General features: G+C 42.9%; 2 protein-coding genes across 3 annotated transcripts in view; both read left to right on the forward strand.

Annotated features, from left to right (window-relative positions):
- RPLP2 (ribosomal protein lateral stalk subunit P2) overlaps window positions 1–20,479 on the forward strand; it is a 161,243-nt gene that overhangs the window by 27,274 nt on the left and 113,490 nt on the right. The window lies entirely within an intron of this gene.
- PHRF1 (PHD and ring finger domains 1) overlaps window positions 1–20,479 on the forward strand; it is a 32,690-nt gene that overhangs the window by 9,208 nt on the left and 3,003 nt on the right. Inside the window, exons 5-16 of one of the 2 annotated variants that reach the window (XM_086613012.1) lie at window positions 565–648; window positions 1,646–1,767; window positions 3,826–3,923; window positions 4,461–4,633; window positions 8,497–8,626; window positions 8,980–9,119; window positions 9,952–10,139; window positions 12,086–12,205; window positions 14,289–14,443; window positions 15,660–18,449; window positions 19,162–19,313; window positions 19,846–20,106. In XM_086613012.1, the coding sequence (XP_086469138.1) occupies window positions 565–648; window positions 1,646–1,767; window positions 3,826–3,923; window positions 4,461–4,633; window positions 8,497–8,626; window positions 8,980–9,119; window positions 9,952–10,139; window positions 12,086–12,205; window positions 14,289–14,443; window positions 15,660–18,449; window positions 19,162–19,313; window positions 19,846–20,106 (4,413 nt within the window). The remainder of the gene's footprint in view (window positions 1–564; window positions 649–1,645; window positions 1,768–3,825; window positions 3,924–4,460; window positions 4,634–8,496; window positions 8,627–8,979; window positions 9,120–9,951; window positions 10,140–12,085; window positions 12,206–14,288; window positions 14,444–15,659; window positions 18,450–19,161; window positions 19,314–19,845; window positions 20,107–20,479) is intronic. The other variant, XM_086613013.1, reaches the window with a different exon arrangement.

Here is a 20,479-nt window from a genome sequence, read left to right on the forward strand (position 1 = left end):
GCAGTTTGCTCTGAATTCAGTTTTCAGTCAGAGTTTCTTGCCACCTAACTGTGTAGTTCCCACAATCATAATCCAGAGTGAGAAGTACAACAGCTTACTGTGCATGCAGCAGTACCAGTGGTAATTTAATTTTAAAAAAAAAAACAACATCACTCTTGCTGAATATATTTGTAAGCCATTTCCAGTTGCTCATTTGTCCAAAAGAAAGAAAACACTGTAAAACTTGAGCACTATTTCAAGGCAATTTTTGGAAGAACTTTGGTGTTGCTATGGCAATTGAATAATAATTCAATTGCTTTGGTATAATAAATGCTTTTCTAAAAACGCGTGTTTTCTCTGATACAATATGTCGTTTGTAAACCATGTAAGTCAAATTTAAGTACTTAGAATTAAAGTACAAATTTAAGTACTTAGAATATCAAGACTGATAGCTGTTAAAATGATTACTATGTTAATTTAACGTTTATTACATTACTCAGTGAAGATTTCCTTTCAAAAAAATATGAATCAAGAGATGTGCTTATTAACTGTATGGGGAAAAATGGATTTTTTTTTTCTTTCTAGAATGCAAACTCCTGTCCAGTGGATCGAATCCTCTTTAACTACATTAGCATTCGGGCACACTTTGGTGGTAAAATTTTAAAAAAGGTGAGCTTTCTGCTATGGCAAACAAGGCCAATTGCCACAAAACAGCTATTCAGAGGTTTACACTTCTAGAATGTTTGTCTGGTATTTGGTATCTGGATGAATTATTTTTTTCCTGTTTTGAGATCGCCTTCTAAGGAACTGTTAAAATTTTTCTTCCGCTTTAACCACGTTTCCTGCAGTGTTGTGGATGGATTGAAGTGTGGCATAGTTTCTGATGGCGAAAAAGGTGGTTTTTGTAACTGCCTCTTTTGCATAATGGACTTTTGACTTTAAGCTTTTCTGCATTGGTAAGCCTGTCCACGTGGGGAAAACGCTGCACATACAAGTGCTGCTACAGGATGAATAGAAATAATTTAGGTTATACATGAGCTCTTTCTTACGTCTTGCTGCCAGCTATGCTGTGTAGTACTTGGGTTTGTAAGGGCAGAGAGACCACAGCAGCAGTAGAGCTCCTAAAGGCATGGGCCAAGTTGCACTAGGAGTCTCTCACAAAAAAGTATTAAAGAGCTGTCATTGCTCTTTATTATATCAGAAAAATGCTGGTCTCAGGGGACGTTTAGGAGTTTGACGTTCTGTTTTCATAAACTGGTGGTTTGTTATTAAGTGTTTGCAATTTAACAGAATTGCGAATTAACATTCAAATCATATGTTTTGGGGGGAAAGAAAGCTAAGCTTGCTTTCTTCTTTTGTCCTGTTTTTGGAGGTTTTTTGCTTGTTTGACTACTTTTGATCTCATTTGGGAATTTTGGTTTCGTCTGTTCTTAAAATGCATTTTTCTGTAGTTGATGTCTGTCAGTAGACAAGTTTAGTAGATGTTTTCAAGCATTTGATCATGTCCTAGATGTATTAAATGAACTAAATGAAGGTTCTGGTATGTAACAGCCATTTTGGTTCATTCACTTTCAGATTTTGCTGCAGGTACTGTTAATGTGACAGTGGATTTAAAAAAGTGCCTCATTCTGCATAAAATTAAATTATGAATCCTTCTTTTATTTAGATTCCTGTTGAGAACACAAAAACTCAGGGTAATGATGGAGAGGATGATCCAACCTTCTGTGAGGTGTGTGGCAGAAGTGACCGTGAGGATCGCCTGCTGCTGTGTGATGGCTGTGATGCAGGGTAAGAAAGATTGAATGAATGTAGCACCTGCATGATTGCAGATGGCACTGCAGGGCTGGCCACCGTTTGGCAGTCCTCACAGGCACTATCTAGTCAATGAGCTGCCCCTCGGTGCTCTCTTCAGGCTCATCGGTGGCTAGACTGGTATCCGTGTGCTTGTAGCGCAGACATCCCCATGATGTGATCAATCTTTTTCTGGTCATGTAGCAGCGTATGAGTGGAGAGTCCTGCACACATTAGTGCTGCAGACCACCAAAACAGTTGACCATGCCTTCAAGTGATGAAGATGATTGGGCTCATCCGTGCAACATCTGGGGGCACGGAGGATGAAAACCACATCCTTTACATCTCCTTGAGAGGGTGCGTGACTTGTCCCAACTGACTGGGCATTAGTGCTGTGCAGGAGAAGTGCTTAAAATTCACAGTTTCTTGACATTTTGAGGTCTTTCCTTTACAGCCACAGCTATTCAATGATTCCCTGACTCTTGTTTAGTTCTGTCTCTGCCTAACATATTTCTTTTTCCCCTCCCTGATTAATAAAATAAGTGTTTAAGTAGATGCATCAAGATACTCGAACACAACTTTGGGCCTACAGTCTTCTGCTAGAATTTAAAGCTCTAATACTGTTTAATCAGTCTTGCAGCATTGTCAGCTTGATGTCAAAAGTTACCCATTGAACAAAGAGAAATACTTGCTTGCAATGCATATATAAAATAATCTTTCAAACATGACTTCTAGCAATCTAACTAGACAACTGGTAAGTCTAGTTTTGTCTTTGTGTCCTGTAGAGTCCATAACACTGATTCACCTTCAGGAACATTAAATATTGTTAAACACATCCTCATGTCTTATTACTGCTTTTTTCCCCAAGTCTGATACAGTTTTGATTTTTATCTTATTTTAGGAAAATAAGTTCTTTACAAATGCTTGAATTCTAGAGTTAGAAAAAACAGTAGGATTTCCCTTTTTAGAAAAATAACTAAGTTGGTCGTAGAGATGTTGCTAATTTGAAGCTGAAACTGTTGTTTGAAGGCTGTGATCTCCCTGTGTTCCTTGCCTAGGCAACTTATTCTGAGCACTAGGTTTTCATGGGAAGCATCTCATTTACTTGGGAAATCTGTTTTAATTATTTTTAGTAACATAACTTGAACATGAGTCGCTTCAAAAATTCTATGCTACTAGCACATGTTGCTTTGGCTGGGTTTTAATTGCCAAAAATGGAATTGAACAAATTACACAACCCAAGTTGGGAAATGTTAAAAGGCTTTCCTAGGTAGCTTCTCTGTACGTGGCTGGTGAGACTGTTCAGTCCACCTGCGAGCCTGTTGGGTAAAGAACATTTCAAAAAGCCTGCTTAAGGGAGCATCATGCTCCCTTCTTTCCCTTTGAGATTTGATAAGAATGAGCACAGTTCTCTGTCAGATGGTGTTTGGAAGTCAGTGTGGTTAGTCTCCAGTCCTGCAAGCAGCTGTATGAAACCAGTGACTGACCAGTGCTCTGCAACCTAGCTTGTGCAGTTATGCAGAAATCTTTACCAGCAGTTGTCTTAATCGTGCCAGGTGTATATGGGATGCAACGTGTTCATTCAGCTTAACAAGTCATTGCAGTTGACCTGTGTCTGTTCATGCAAAACAAAACGTTCATAAGTACCAATAACGTTAATACCATGTTGTTTTGCAGGAAGCTGATGTTTCCTGGTTGCCTGTCTTTCCTGCACCTCCATATTTATTTCCTTTCTCTTTGCTATCATCAGTGTCGGCTCTGTACATTTGCAGCTTGGGTTCAAATGGCAAGCAATACACCACACAGTGAGGGAAAAACGCTCACTTTTCTGAGCTTTTTTGAGCCTAAAGAATCTAGAATTGAAGACCCTTGTATAACTATCAGTTAGCATCGTTTCTTCAGAGACTGGTAGAAGTGGATGCGTAGACCATAGTTTCAAGCTTAAGAAAATGTCTGCCTTATGTAGTGTGTGGCTAGAGGTAAAAGACTCCCTTCCAAGGAGTACATTGTTTGATTTTTATTTTACTACTTTTTTTTTTTTCTCCTTTTCTCAAGGTATCATATGGAATGTCTTAATCCACCTCTGAGTGAAGTCCCTGTAGATGAATGGTTCTGCCCAGCCTGTGCCCCCATGGGTGTCAGTGCTGCTGCAGGTAAGGGTTTTGTGGTATTCGGGCAAAGTAAATATTTTTTCTTGACTTAGATGATGTGAAGCATGTGCTGTTTTGAAGACTTGTTTAACCTCTAGGGTTTTTTTTGTTTTAAATAATTGTTTTGATTGAATCTAAAGAGTTGAGTTGAACTCTTGACTGATAAGAGAATCTTGTTTAAGATTTTCATTCGCGTTTACAGCCTGTGGACCTGCTTCTTATAAGCATTCTTTAACCTTCCTGAGGCAAGCCCAGCACCTTCGTGCAGCTGCATTGTATTGCACTGGAAAGAATTTATTAGTATCCTGACCTCATATTGCCAAGGTAGCAACAATTTCTGTTACCTACAGATCATCTTCCTGTGTAACAGTCTGAAGCAGTGGTATCTGTGCTTGTTTCCTTCTGAGAGGATAATGTCTGCCTGTGGAGGTGACTGGTTTAAGAAGGGGAATACTGATATTTTTTTTTTTTTTTGTCCAAAATTCTTGAAGTGCTTTCATCTGTAGAAAGACGACTGACCCGGGCATCTTTTCTTTCAAGATGCAGATCATGTCAGTGAAGAAGAGGTTGCTGCTCTCGTGGCTGATGTTATTCCTACCACCAGTAGGCTACGTCCTCATGTCCGAACCCGAGCTATAGCCAGAACTCGGCAGAGTGAACGAGTTAGGGCAACAGTGAACAGAAACCGGATAACAACAGCGCAACAAATTCAGGTATTTAGGAGTATTTGCTAATGAGCCTCTGGAAGAACCTTGCGGAAATGTCTCTGTTGACACTAGCACTTTGTTGTCCATAGCATAATGGTTAGTAGCTGCGGAGTTCTTTTAAATGGAGATGTAGAACATGTGCAAATTGAGTGCAGCACATGACCAAGACGCTCTATTTTGAGATCTGTAGTAGTTTCCTCTCTTAATCTGCATTTTTATCACCTCAGCTGTGAGCAAAATTGTATTTTTCTTCCCAGTGGCTATTAATGCACAGTTTGTGCACCACTTCTGTTTTTCTCGCATGCTTTTTTGCAGAGACAGGGCATGTTTATTTGACACTTGTGTATTTGCTTATTTGTCCTCCTACCACCTTTCCCATAGCAAGAACCTGTTGGCCACCTTCAACTAAATTGAAGAGAAAAATTTAGTATTTTTAAGGTTTCTATGTTTGTGAAAATCAGCTTCTTACTGAAGAGAAGAAACCGAGATGCTAGTGTCCTCATCAACCACATTAACGGGTACCAGAGAATCTATGCAAGCGAGTATCCCAAATACCCAAGGTCCCTCAAATCCTCTACTCATTGAACTTTTTACTAAAGATGACTGCAGCCGAGATGTTTCTGAATGTTTCTGTTGGCTGGGACAATTATGATCCTTTAGGCAACAATTAGTGTGATGCAAACTGAGAACTTTTGAACCTGGGGATCTCCTGCCTGCTTTGCCCTCTGGCTTTCAACAAAGCAAAAGCACTCTGTCACTTGCATAAATATAAAAAGCCTTAAATTGCACAGGAGCATATGGTGACTTAGCAGAGCCTGTAAATAACCTCCATGGGACTAGTGATATGTTAATTAGTTCTTCATTAATGCTGCTGTTGAATTTGGCAGAAACATGTGAAAATCTACGACTGTTGAAAAGAAGAGGAGGATCTGACTTGACATAAGGAAAATTGTTTTTCCCTTGGGGATGGTCAACCATGGGAATAAGTTGCTTGGACAGTTTTTGAAATCTCTATCTTTGGTGGGTTTCAGCACCTGCCTGAAGAAAAAAAGCTTAACCAACCTGGTTTGAATTCAGTGTTGACCAGTGAACAGAAAGGTCAGACCCTTCTGAGGGACACCCCAAGATTATGTCCAACCTGAATTACTGTGCGATTCCATGAAAATAGACCTGGTTTCATCTGACAATAACATGCTGTTTTGGTTTTGATTGTATAAAGTCTTTTTTTTTTCCAAAGATAGGAAAATATGGAAAAGAGGGAGAAGGGAAGAGAGGGTAAAACTAAATATTTCTTCAAGTCAGCCAGTTGGCTGGGGATTTCAGGTTGGGTCTGCTGTAAAGGCTCTCCTTGGAGTGTGAAGTGCAGGCTGGGAAAAGACTGAGTTGAAGGTAGAAGGTCTGGCAGATCAAGCTTTCCCTTGTAATCCAGTTATAAAGGTCAGATGGGAAAGAAAAAGGAAATGCACTTGAGATTGTGAAGTGCATCAACTTCATGAGCTACACTTTTATATTCTGTAGCTTCAGGCAGAAGAAGTAAAGGTAAATAAAGACAGGCTTAAGGGAAGCAAAACAAAAAGCTGAAATCTAGGGGGAAATTGGAGGTTTTCCATTATCTTACCTTCCTGCTGATTGGGAAGAGCAGTCTACTGTTAATTAGCTCCTCAGAGTCTACCTGTCAAATTTCTCATCAAAATCATTGTAAGTGAGAAGAGAGAAATTGTAGCAAATCCCAAATGATCTGAATTATAGCAGTAAGTAGCATGAACAAAGATCTAGCTTGCCTTAAGTTTTTAGTATTCCCCCCCACCCCCACCCCTTGATTCAAGGACTTCCCAGAGTGCTATAGTAGTCCTCAAATTCGTTATGTCCTCCGTGGTGGAGGTCATCTTATCTGGTTGCCAACTGCCCTGTCTCCAAACCCAGGCCTTTTAATTTCAACTTCAGAAGAATTAAAAAAATAGAAAAACTCGATGAATGATTCGATGCATTGTTGTTAAGCAATTACATGTAAGTCGTCAGGGCTATATGTTGAAAAAATTAATTGTACAATAATGCTGTTTGAAGCGAAGGGCTGTGCAAGGTAACTGCAAGTTCTTTCTTTCCCTACCTGCTGTTTTAGAAATAGTGTGGAGCTGTCTCCTGCAGATGAGAGGGGTGGTACCTGGGGACTTCATTGTTGCATAGTAGTGTAAGCCTGGGAGCCCAATACTTCCCATTCAAGAAGCCATTCCTAGCTCCACTTCTCAATCTGTGGAGATTATTACAAACTATACCTAGAAAGGCACTATTATTTATTTCCTTTGTTTCTGAACGAAAGTGCGTCCTATTATAGCTTGTAGTTTGAGTTGACAGAAGCTTAATTCCACTGGTTAAGGAGTGTGTAAGCTGTTGTCCTCGAAGCATAGAGAGGTGCTGATTGTGGATCCTTGGAAACCTTTAGTGTTCAGGGAGGTAGTTTGTTTTGTAATTCATCTGTTGTTCTGTAGGTGCCTAAACTACTGGTGGTTAATTAGATAGTGCACTATTTTAGGTCCTTCTAGAAAAATAAATAATGTTTAGGCTAATGTTTGGGGCTTTCCTTTCTCCGTCCTGTTCTCTTCCATATCAGAGAACCTTATGTAGTATTTATTGGCACCCATGATACTTAAAACAATGGCATTCTAATAAAAATAGCTCAGGAAAATAGTTTGGAGCATGCATTGGTGACACTAACAGAGAAGCCTGGTGAAATTACTTCAATAGTGAGATGAACTGAAGCATTTATTTCTGTTGGTGTATTCTATTTTCAAACATTTTGCAGTTTGAAGCTGCTTTGCCATTGCAAGCTGCTCTAAAGCCGTTCTTCTCTAGTGTTTGTGCCACATGTACCTTTACAAAATGTACAAGGATCTGATGCATATACTCTGGTAGCAAGTAAGCACAGTGAATAATCTGTAACATCAGAGGCATCTTTGCATCTGCTGTGCTCATGTGAAACCTTGAGGCATTGTAGTTGCTTGAAGAAAGGAGAGAGGGTAGCGAAGATGTCCGTGCCCATGGCAGAAGGGTTGGACTAGGTTATCTTGAAAGGTCCCTTCCAACCCAAACCATTTTATGACTCTGTGACATTTTAGGAATATGGTTGGTGTGGGCATGGCCAACGTAACATAACTGTTGAGAGAAACCTGTTCTTAACATCTTTCCAACCAAAGGAAGGAACAAACCTGTGCTATATTTGCCTGGCAAGGAGGCTTTGAGCTCACGTTCTGAGGCTGGTGGTCCAGAATCCATCTGCTTCACATATGTTTGTTTAAATGCGATTGATCCTTGAGTATAGAGAGGAAGAGGAATTTGAACCTTGTAGGAGCAGCCACTGCTTATCGCAATGAAGTGATGCTCTGGGGGACTCACACCTGCCATTTCTTTGAGTGCCCTGAGGTGTGTGTTTGATATGCTGCCTCTGGACATGTTTCACAGTATTAGGTAAATCTGACCTAAAGAATGAGGAGTTTAAGACAGGGGACCTGTACTGCTTTGGCTTTTCAGTCTTTGGTCGTTGCACTTTGCTGCGTGGTGAGCCAGAGGTCAGTTAGGTGGGTTTGGGAAAGTTCATTGAGGAAGTGTCAGTCTCATGGATTGTTCTCATTTAAGGAGTCAGAGTTAGGCTAGCCGTGACTTGTAATACTGAGGGAGGCTGAAGAGCAAGGTCATGTTCTTCTTAATATGACAGTCAATAGGTGGGAAAGGTGACATAATTGCTTAACTGACAGCTTGGTGACATGATTGCTTCTCATTGGATCTCAAATCTATTTTTCGTCGAATGCTTTTAAAACTAACTTGTTGCTGACCTGTAGATACCAGTATCATGTAACTTCTAATCCCCCCCACAGCATGTGCCAAGGTACCTCATGTCCTCTCTTCTGGATGAAACAATTGAGGCAGTTGTAGCAGGCCTAAACACAGCCATCTACCAGCGTCCTCTTACCCCGCGGACTCCTACTAGGCAGAAAAGAAAAACAGGTAAGGGCATCGGACACCTTCTGTAGTTCTCATCTTCAAGAATAAAAGCTTTGGGAAGATAAGCCTGAATCATACAAAATACTCTAGACCAGCTGTATGCTGCTACATCTGTAGCTGCATAGATGTATACCACATGAACATTCTTCTTTCCCCATACTGCCTCTGCCCAGAGGTGCCTTGAAGGTTGCTTTTAAATAAATCCTAATGATTGCACTTTTTCTGCTCTGCTGTTTTATACTGTTGCACCATGCCGTGTAGGCCTCTTTGAGATGCTTTATGTGCCATGGGGGAATGAAAAGGGGGGTGCAGGGTAAAATGCAGTGCCAGTGCTTGATTGTCTTTTGTCCCATCAGGTAGGAGGAAGAAAGTAGGAGGCAAAAAACGAACTCAGACAAAATCTTCTGCTGGGAAGAAGAGTTCAGGGACACAGCTGAAGAGACGCAAGCGTCATATAAAGAAGAGAAGGGGGAAAAAGAGTAGAGTAAGATTGCATGTGAGTTTCTGCCAATATCAGTATCTGCCATTTTTCAGCCCACTGTAAACGCACTATAACATGGGATTCAATGGAAAAAATACTGTCTTGTAATGATAGCAGATAACTTTTTTTTTATGGTGGGAGTATGTGCAGGATGCCCAGTGTACTCCAGAAAGACACTGTATGTGGGAATGAACTGCAACTTCCAGGCAGGCCTGCTGGGCTTGCTGACAAATCCCGTTGCCTGAACTGCAGGGATCACGCTGTAAAGCATGTCCTGCAGGCTTTGTGTTATGCCTTGCCATTCAGCTGTAGTGTTTACTTAGCACTGGTGCAAGCTCAGTTACAATTGCTACCACCTATCCTTTGTAATAGGCTGTGGATGTTTGTGTCCGTGTTGTTGCACACCCAGCTCATCAGCCGTAAGGGCTCTCAAAATCCCTTTCAGTTGTGGATAGTGTTCTCACATCAGCTATACTGAATACTCTGCACCAGCTTGACTTTTGTCCTCAGCTACCTTATCTAGAGTTTACGTCCCACAGCCAGAACTGTCCCTCCAGCCTTTAATAAGGAATTGACAGTTTTGAATGGCATTGCTAAAGATTTTTAGAAACTTATCTGTTAACTTGCATCTGATATGTGCAGTCTCTGTATGAAGTGACACATAGGCCATAGTTAGAAGTTTAATAAATGCTTTAAAACAAATACAGGCAATAAATGCACGCCACTTCTGCTACCGACAGTCCTAACCTGATGACTGTACTTAGCTTCAGTGAAGAATCTGGGGCTTCAAACCCAGAATACGTACCTGCCCTAACATACAAATAACCCAGTCTCTTTATCTGTGCAGGTGAAAAACGAGGTTACGACTCGCTACCGTATTGCAAGAACTCTTGGTCTTGGTAAACCTGTGCGTGGGACCTTGATTCCTTCCGTGTACAAACCGACGGAGCCCTCGCTCGGTCTGATGAGAGCGGATATTGGTGCAGCTTCTCTCTCTGTGTTTGGAGATCCGTACGAGTTGGATCCGTATGAAAGGTGAGGTGTCTCTGGCTTATGATCAGGGACCTTTCACAAGTGTCAGGGTGTTTGTGCCTCTGACTTTTTGCAGAGTGCAGATCTCTTATCCGAAGACAATTCTGGATACACAGCTCATGATAACACATTGGCCTGTTCTTGCTTTCCTTCTTGGCCGAGTTGCTGAGCTCTTAAAGAATCAGCCCTCTTTAAAGAGGTTTGCTGAAACAATAAGCCCCATGAAAACCTTTAATAAGATCTGTGAGGTTATTCAAAGGTTAGAACCTGAAGGAATCAGATCCTAATCAGTCATTTGCTATTTTTTTGTGTTAAATTAAGATAGCTGGCTGTCGTGGTTTTTTGGACTGAGGGTCGAGACATGAACCGAGAGGGAGCACCCACCAACCATGGTCCCAGGCAAAACATGACTCAGGCTTTCTTCTTAAAACAAAACAATTTATTAACAGTTACTTAACGAGAGACACAAGGGAACGAAGCCAGTTACTTGAGAGGACAAAGAGAAAACAAGGCCAGATCTTAAAACAACACCTCCCCACCCCCTATTTCCTTTCGTTCCTGGCTCTACCTCCCCCCTGGCGGCGCAGGGGGACAGGGAATGGGGGAGTGCAGGTCAGTTCATCCATGTTGTTAACTGCCGCTCCTTACTTAAAGGAGGAGGAGTCCTTACACCATTTTTCCCTTGCTTTGGTGGATCCCCCACTCACGAGGAAAAAAAAAAATCCCCAAACTTTTCCAGCATAAGTCCTGCCCGCAGGATTGCAATCCTTCCCCATGGATTTGCACCAGTTCAGGCTTTACCAGTCTTGGCCTCTTAGGGAGCTGCTGCCACTCACGTCGGCGTGGGCCGTCCCACGGACTCCAGATGCCTCCACGACCTCGTCGGGCATTCCATGCCCCATTATTAACAGTACCTGGTCGTGCATCCCCTGCTCCACGACCTCTCCTGGGCTAAGGCAACTCTTCCCCGACGTGGGTTTCTCCACGGGCCACGAGTGGGTCCCTGCTCCGCCGAGTACACCCTGGCTGCAGGGGGGCCACCTGCCATCTTCACACCGATTGCAAGGGAAACCTCAGCTCCAGCACACCTCCTCCTGCTCCATCTTGACTGACCTGGTCGCTGTGGTTGTTTTCTCTTAGATCTTAATCCCATCTGGGGAAGCTCGGCCCGGCGGGCACCCCGGGAGCGAGGCGCTTCCCGAGCCCCCCATGCGGCTCCCCCGGCGCCATCTTGAGCACATGGCGCCGGCCCGGGCCCGAGCGGCCGCCCGGCCGGGAGCCGGGAGCGAGGGCAGCGCCCTCCTGCCCTCTCCTCGCTCCTGGGCAAAAGACCGCGCAAAGACCGCACCTTTGTCTCCACTTAAATAGGGCAATTCGCAGAGGCGCCAATTTGGCTCAACCCCCCGGGGGGGATGGGACTCAGATCTGGTGGCACAGGGAGCAAATCCCCTCCCCTGCCACCAGAACACCCCCACACATCACGGTATCACGCTGGCGTGTTTGGTGTACAACGAACAGTGACTTCACGCAGAATTAAACGGACCTGGGGAATCTTCCGTGCTTCTCCTTTTGCCATCTTCATTTTCCCAAACACTTTAAATTCAGGAGTTATCTTACTGTGCCATCGTTTGTGTCACTCTTAAGCTTTTGGATTTTAGGGAGGGACCATCTGAAATGACTGTTGGTGAAATTTAATTTTCCACTGAATAAGTCTTTTTGATCCTTTCAAAAAGGAAGAAAACGTACGTTTGAATCTCTGCTGGCTGAGTTGCACTCTTCTATTTATGTAGCCACGGAAAATAAGTATATTGCACAAATAATTTTTTAATGTAGCATAATAAAACAAACGATGCTTTTTAACCGTATCTGTCTTAGTAGTATTATCTGCTATTTCACATGAAAAACGTACAGACAGTTTCAGGGACCGTGTGTGTGTGTTTTACCCACAGTAATGAAGAGGTTCCAGCAAATCCAGATTCACCAGTGAGTGCCAAAAGGAGAATTCTCTCCCAGTCAGCACTGAGGTCGCACCGTCCTGTAGCTAGACCTGTTTCTGTGGGACTTTCCAGGTAAAAATCCATCAAGTTATTTTATTTTTTATTGTTATTTTTATATTTTAGTTTTTTATTATTATTATTTTATTATTACTTTTATTTTTATTTTATTTTTATAGTTTTGGTTTTTTATTTTTATTTTATTTTTCTTACTTGTCTAATGACTCTAACAAAAGAACAAACTGGGTGATCATCCTTGTTTAACTCTTTTCTTACCCTGAGTATTTTGAAAGAGTGTGTGTGCGTGCATGTGTGCCTGCACATGTGTAGAAAAATAACCACAACATTTTATGCAAGAATTCTTTTTTTGTGTTGAAGGACACACACTTATTCTTTCATAATAGCTCTAACCATTGCACTGAAGTTTCAAATCGGTATTTCCACACTAATCTGGCTCTTCTTGCTTTCTGTTTCAGGATTGTTTAGTTAACCCCATTAGTATGTTTTAAATCCCAGTTTCATTAACCTTTTTTAAAAAAAAGGCTTGCTTATTTGAGGGCTGGGGAATGTAATTGCATCTGGAGAAGGAGATGAGGCACATACCCACCTCACCCAATTCCTCTGCCATTTGTTGGGGCTCAGAAAATTGAGAGAGAACTCTTTGTTTGATCCTGCAATTTAACAGTTGCTTTGCTGCCTGACAGATGTCTCTGTGTGTGTGCAAACTGTGTGGCCCTGTGCCTGCCAGGTGCCTCTCACTGGTGGCTACTGGGGTGTGGGATGCAGTGCAGAGGGTAGGACATAGAGAGCAGGAGCAGAACGAGAAGAAAAGGGATGGAGAAAATGACTGAGGCAGGTACCAACGGAGTCAGAAAACTGTAAGGCTGAGGGAGCTGAAGACTAGGAGAAATGGAGGGAGCTCAGCTTAAATGATTAAAGGTATGAGGTTTGTATGGCTGTCCTCTAATGCATCTGACATGGTGAAGGTTGGTTCCTCAGGATTAAGATGGTATGTTTCTATGATAACTTGGAATATTCTTCCACCTTTGCCATCTCAGTCCTGAAGGAAGCCTTTCAGGAGGCTTTCCATGCCCTCTGAGTTATTTGAGTAGTGTGTTGTTTAGAAGGTAGAACTGTTTAGCTGAAATTCAGCTTTTCTAAAGGCTTGATTTGCCTGGACTACAGTGAGTTTTCTGGTCTGGCCTGGGCAGCCAGTTCTTTTAGCCTTCCCATTTTGTCTTAATGTTGTATGTTATTACAGGCTTTTTGTGTACATTATGTTTGGAAAGCTTGCTTTGTTGTCATTCAGAAATGAAACATAGCTCCCTCAAAGAACCGGGTCTGTTGGTCCTTTTTGAAGTGTTTTTTTTAAAAAAAAAAAGACAACAACAAATAAACAAGCAAAACAAACCCTCAAGTCCTAACGACAGAAGAGCACAGAAAGAAAAACAAAAAAGCCACACCCCAGCACCAAAAAACACTTAAACCTTTTCAGTCCATATTTTGAGAACAGAAAACTTAAACCATTTTTGTAAGATTGAGTAATGCATAAAGGGGAATGTTTTTCTTGTCCCATGTGTGGGACCACTGCTGTTGGTTTTCAGTGTAATTCCTCCTAAGCCATGCTTTTAGCTATCCTACCAGTAGGCACCTATGTGTATTCTGACTGGTGCTAAACACTGGTTCAAGCTGCATCCATTTTTTCAGAGAGCAGTGTAGGGCTGAGGAATATATTTGTGATTGTGATTTGATGAGGGGAAGAGAATCAGCTGAGAGCGAAATATCTCTGAAGTGGTGAGCAACAGTTTATGCTTCAAAAAATGCATCTTAAATGCACTGGAAAGTTAATCTTGATACACAACACAGTGAGTGCCACTCCAAAATAAGATTAAAAAGCATTTGCTTACCAATGGTCTCTGGTATGATTACATGCTTTCCTATCCTGTGGTGTTCCTGTGGGAAGACAGTAAAAGCTTCACCTTCTGTTTGCCAGAGGGAGATGGGGGCTGAATGACTCTAGTGAAGCCAAAACTACAAGTGAACTTCCCTGGCTGACCTCTGTTTACGCCCTTGATTTTGGTTTCTTTTTAATGTAATGTGTGTGTATAGAACAAGTGCTGTAAGAGTAAAGGAAATATAACCCCTCTGAAACATGCAGAAGCAGTGTACCTGCCTTGAGTCCTGATCAAGAAGCAGAAGCTGCCCCTGTGCCTGATTTGTTGGGAAGTATCCTGTCTGGACAAAGCTTTCTCATGATGAGTAGTTCGGATGTGGTCATCCACAGAGATGGTTCGCTGACAGCGAAGAAGGCAGGTAAGGGCTTGGCACTTTGTAGTGCGTTTCATAGAATGGTTTGGGTTGGAAGGGAGCTCAAAGATCATCTAGTTCCAACCCCCTGCCATGGGCAGGGAAACCCTCCATTACACCGGGTTGCTCAAAGCCTCATCCAACCTGGCCTTGAACACTTACAGGGATGGGGCATCCTCAACTTCTCTGGGCAACCTGTTCCAGTGTTTCATCACTGTCATTGTAAAATATTTCTTCCTTAGATCTAAATCTTCCTTCTTTCCATTTAAATCCGTTGCCCCTTGTCCTTTCACTACACACCCTTGTAAAAAGTCCCTCTTCAGCTTTTTTGTAGGCCCCCTTTAGGTACTGGAAGACTGCTATAAGGTCTGCCCAGAGCCTTCTCTTTTCCAGGCTGAACAACCCCAACCCTCTTCATCTCCATCTGCCTGGTCCTACAGACTGCGTAGGGATACTCTTACTGGGCTTTTGAATATGTAGGATAGGTTCAGTAGTTGCCAGCAATAATCCATCTAATAAGATTCTTACATATGCTCTGAAATAGTGTTACCTGTCTCTGTTTTAATTGCAGAGCTGAGATATTACTGGAGGATTTTGGTTTTAATAGATAGTTTTCTTCTTTAAAAAGTAATGCACTGTAGTTTCATGCTTTGTCATAAAAAATGCAGGACTGGATAGAGCAGAGATACCTTAGTACCTGATTCTTCTGGCGTTTGTCATGCATTGTTGCCGTGCCTCTGAACTGTGTTTCAGTTTGAAGAGCAGTGACGAGGACCTTGGCAAGACGTTTCTTTGCAAAAGCAGAGCTGTAGAATACGTGTTCGCATCTTCAGCTTTATCTTCCCTTGGCATGGTATTATTTGGAAAGAATTGCTTCAAATTGAAACTTAGAGTTTTATTCTTAAAATAAGTACCTATAACATCATCTGTTATAGTCAGTTTTCTCAATCAGCAACTACAGGATAATAAACACGAATCTGGTGATACCTACAGAGCAGAATAACATATTTCCTAAATGTTAATGTTTACTTCAAAGATGCAGTTGTCTGGCATTAAACCGTGAGCAGCTGACCAAAAGAACTATTGGATTGCCTTATTACTGTGTGGTATGTCTGCAAACCAAAGTGGAACTTGAAATAATTAGTTCGGAACTTCTTTTAATGTTGGGGGAAAATGTCCAGGTACATACTGAAAAGCCTAATTGTTTGTTTGTATGCCATAGCTCCACTCCATAGAAAATCAGTGAATGACTCGAGAGTGGATGATGGTTCAGGACATAACACTCAACCAAGTACAGTGCACTCAGGGACCACAGCAAGCAGCTCCATTGCTGGACCTTCAGTTTCCTCGGGGCTGAGTACTCTCACCAGACTCTCCTCCTCAACCTTGTTTTCATCACCTTCACCCTCACTGAGCAGCATTGAGCCTGCAGCAAACCCAGCACAGACTACATCAGAAAAAGCAACTGTAAAATCAGAATATTCGATGACACCCAGGTCTGTTCAGACTCAGAATATAGCTACTCTGAGCAGGCGTGGCTCCAAGTTAGATGAAATGCCCAGATTTAATGGAAACTCTAAAAACTTTGTGCCCACTGACTCGTCTTCAAAGCCCCTGAGCTGTAACTTGAATTCTGGCTCAAAAGCTGTAACTGTGAGGCAGCCATTAAAACCACCTCCCAGGAGAATTGACATCTTTGAGCTTCCCAGGATACCAAAGATTAAAAAGGAGACCAGCAGCAAGCAGGTGGAGCCAGAACCTGTAGGAAGCCAAAGTTGTGACATCCCCAGCTCCTGTATCACCCAGCTGACTGGCAAAGAGGGCACTAGTCAGCTGGGAAAGGGTGGCAAGATGGAAAGTCAGAAGTCAAATGCCAAGGAATCTCAGCAACAAACACGTACAAGTGGGGCGTCTTTTTCTACCAGTACAGGCATGTATAGCAGTTCATCACTACTGGGCACTTCGAGGGGCAAAGGCCCAAGCTCTTTCGAGAGTTTTAAAATCAACATTCCTGGAAACGCAGGGCATCCCAGCAGACTGTCTAACCCAGGATTTTGTAACACCTTCCGCCCTGTGGATGACAAAGTGCAACAGAAAGAGAGTCCTTCACCTCTTTTCTCAGTTAAGAAAAAGCAGGTCAAAAGTGAAATATATGATCCCTTTGAGCCAACAGGGTCAGACTCGAGTTCAGCAAGCAGCAGTCCTGAAAGGCTTGGCTCAGGGATCCCGCTAACTAATATTACCAGGACTATTTCCATTGAAAATCCCAAAGTTCAGACTTTTCAAACTGTCCGTCGTTTCACCCCTTACATGGTAGACAATATATTTCGATCTGAGACTGACTCTGATGTGCCATCTAGTAAGACAGAGTCTCGTGATGACGTGACGGTAAAAAGCAGGATTGTGGAACAGATCTCTGATACAGAGGAACGAGACAATGTGGATGAGGAGGACTTTCTAAGCAGTCCTTGCACGTCATCTGCTGTTAAACAAGTTTCTAATGCAGAATGTTTAAAGGAGGAAAGCAGAGAGGGCCCTAATGTGTTCTTTAATGCTGAAGAGTTGATTAGACCTAACATTAATGTGAAACTGGAACCAGGTAGTCCCCCAAAGAATGATGGACACCAGAAAGTCCAAAAGGCAGAACAAACAGAGAGGCGATCGCGTTCCAGGTCCTGTTCAAACTCCAGCTCCCGAAGCAAGAAGAAGATGAAAAGGAAAAAGGCACTTGTCAAAGAGCATAAGAGATCCCGATCAGGGTCTAGGGATAGAGCACGCTCAAGGGACCGAAGCTCCAGGTCTGCGTCTTGGTCAGGTGGAGAAGAGCATAGCAAAACACACACATTGAAACCCAAGAGCAGGAGGTCTTCTACTGACCGTTCTAGCAGTCACGAACGATCTAAAAAAAAGAAAATGAAGGATAAAACTAAGGATAAAAAGGCAAAAACTTCTTGGTCTAGGGAGAAAAGGAAATCTAGGTCACGTTCAGGTAGCCCTGGAAGTACTTCTGAGTTTTATGAAAACAGGAAAAAGAAAAGACGATCTCGATCAAGATCAAGACGAAGGGAACGTTCCCGGTCGAATAGCGTTGAGAGGACTAAAAGGCGGAAACACAGGAGAGACAAAAGCTATGAGAGGTATGATAAAGATAGTAGCTTGAGGTCAAGGGACAGAAAGAGATCAAGATCCAGGTCTCGGGAGAGGAGGAAGTGGAGATCTCAGTCTCGGTCTGCATCTCGATCTCGAGAGCACAAAAGCAGCAAATCAAAGGAAAAAAGGCCACGGTCAAGATCACGTTCCAAAGAAAGAAAACACAGATCAAAAGAGACCTCGCTTCCTCCACCAGAAAAGGATCAAAAGCCTCCAGTTGAAAATGTGTCCAGGTGTCTGGAGCAACCCCATTCCTTGAAACAAGAGCAAAAGGAGGAGCTAGTACTAGAAGAGCTTTGTATAACCTTCCAACCAAATGTCAAACTTGAGGAAGTAGACACTGAGAGCCCGGTTCAGCTGAGAGAGGCCCAAGAAACTATAAAGGTAGAGCCCATCTCTGAGGAAGCGACCAGTGAAACTGCATTCCCTGTGCCAGAAATGACAAACGTTTGTGTTCCAACTGGCAATGTGGATTCTTTTGCTCAAAGAGAATTAATGAGTAGTAGTGATCCAGCAGTGCTTGGTGGCTGTAGCAATACAAACCTTGAGATTACGGTTAAAATAGAAAATACTGCATTGTGTCCGTCTCTGATGGAACCACCCCCGAAGAAGGAAGTTATCCTGCACCCTCCGACTGAAGCTCCACCAGTTCAAAGCTCTTCCAAAAGGATAATAACAGATTGCCTGAAGGAGGTTAAAGATGAGTGCCTTGTGTCAAATGAGAAAACCGGTCCTTTCAGTAAACCTGAACTGGAGGTGGTACCTCAGGGTCCTGTGCTGAAATCAAAAGCACCAGTGAAAAGAGTCACCTGGAATCTTCAAGAGGAAGAGAGCGGCACATTGTCCACTGGAAAAGCTCCAAGTAAGTCTCTCTTTTGGAAAACAAACAGTGGTTGAAGCAGGCTGTACAAGGTTTAGGGGTTTGGTGCCTGGCTAAACCTGGTTGTAGTGTAACAGCTCTGTCATCTGAGCTGAGGCGATCCTGGGGTTCCCACTCCGGAGAGCTGGCATTTTGCACTTGTTGGAATCAGGAGGCGAGTTGTGTTAATGAATCGGAGAGGATGTGCTGTCAGCACAGATTAGCCAGCCAGCGGTTGCTTGTTCGGCCACGAAGCGCGTATTGCAACCCGATGGCTGAACTGCCAGCCCGCGTTCCGCCCTTTCTGCGGTTACCTAGAATGGTCGGTTTGCCTTCAGAATTTATAAAAGTTTCTCAGTGCTGAGGAGTGTGAGAAATCTCTGTAGCTCGCTCCTGTGAGCTCTGCTAAGCCGAAGCTGCTGGAAGCAGTTTGGCTTGGGACCCTGTGCCTTGTGTGTTGACAGTTGCTTGTGTGGTTCTCATGGGTTACTCTCATGGAAACCCAGTAAAGAGCAGTCGTTCAAGGGGATGATAAATCCTCTATTATCAGAAGCTTTAAAATGTTGATGATTGCTAAACAAAATCCTTTCATACTAACTTTGTTGTTAAATCTTTTTTATTTTAAGTTTTTAAAATGTAGTTGGCTTTGACTCTTTGACCGATTAGGTTTATTTTGTTATTAAATGTTTTCTTTTCCTTCTCTTGGGGAACCTAGGGATGCCGTTATACAAACTTCAGCGAGCAAAAGAAGGAGCCTGGAAAGCAGAGGACTTGAACCAAACATTAAATCAGGTGCAGTTAAATGAGCCTCCTCCAACCAATTACATGATTCCTGAGCCTATGTTTCCTGATCTAGATTCCTCTCAGGTTGGTTCCCTTTCCAGCACCTAAGTGTCATGGAAGGCATCCCACCTCATCTGTGCCCTCGTTGTGCAACACCCTCCTCTCACGGCAGAGTTTGCCTTCCTCTGCGTGTGGTACATTTCATACAGCCCATACACCTCAGCAGTCCTCTAATCATTCAGTCTCTCAGGTGGTCCTTACGGTTAAAGCAGCACATTTTCTTTTAATTCTGTTCTATGCACGCGGCTTCTGTTTTCAGCAGTAACTTGCAGAAAGATAGTGAAGCTGTGAGCTTCTCCATGACTAATCAGGCTATAAAAATTGGCCTGGTGGCATTGATCTGTGCCATCAGTCTCTGCTGTCCCCAGTTAAAAGGTGAGAGGAGCTGGTGCTAGCTCCTGGTGCGCAGAGACCTAGCTGCGGGTTAGGAAGTTAGTCTCCCTGACTCAAACTAGTAACTACTTGCCTGTTTGAGTGGATAAAAGGTGCTCTGAAAATCCTGATCTGATGCTGTCTTGTAAGTACAAGCATTTACAAAATAATATCTGTTTCACAGGTGTACTGTCAAAATATACCATTGACGCCACCTCTGCCCTCCAGCCTGCCCCCCTACGCCCCCGTCAGCCAGCCGACGGTTCAGTTCATCATGCAGGGTAGTCTTCCAGCGCTTGGCTGCATGGCAGGACAGAGCCTGACTCCGGAGCCAGGCAGCCTGGCTACTGCGTCTGAACCAGGAATCCAAGCTGCTTCCGTTGGAGATGCAGAAGAAAAGATCAAAGCACCCAAACCTCCAGTGGATAAAACAAAAAACGAGGAAGTGAGTGAATGCCACCAAGTAGCATATGCGTAACATTAACAAGCTGTTTATTTGGACTTAGAAAGTTGGGAGTTTTTTAACTTTCTCTGTACTGTATTTTCCCAGCCCCTGTTGTCACTGTTGTGTTCGGTGACTGACTCTGCTAACCCAGGAGCGGCAGGCAATCCTTTCTTTGAATTCTTTTGGTATTTACTCCGTTTGATGGTTCAACTTTCTACTGCTTCATTGCAATAAGACAGAGAGGGATTAAAGCATCGAAAATATGTTCTTAAAGTTCTGAAACTTTCTTGCGTGAAGATTTGAAAGGGACTTTCCAGAAGCAAGAATGTCCAAATTTCTCTAAACACCTGGTTTTCTCCTTTCCCTTCCAGCT

This window comes from Tauraco erythrolophus, chromosome 6, assembly GCF_009769465.1.
Source record: "Tauraco erythrolophus isolate bTauEry1 chromosome 6, bTauEry1.pri, whole genome shotgun sequence".
NCBI classification, from domain to species: domain Eukaryota; kingdom Metazoa; phylum Chordata; class Aves; order Musophagiformes; family Musophagidae; genus Tauraco; species Tauraco erythrolophus.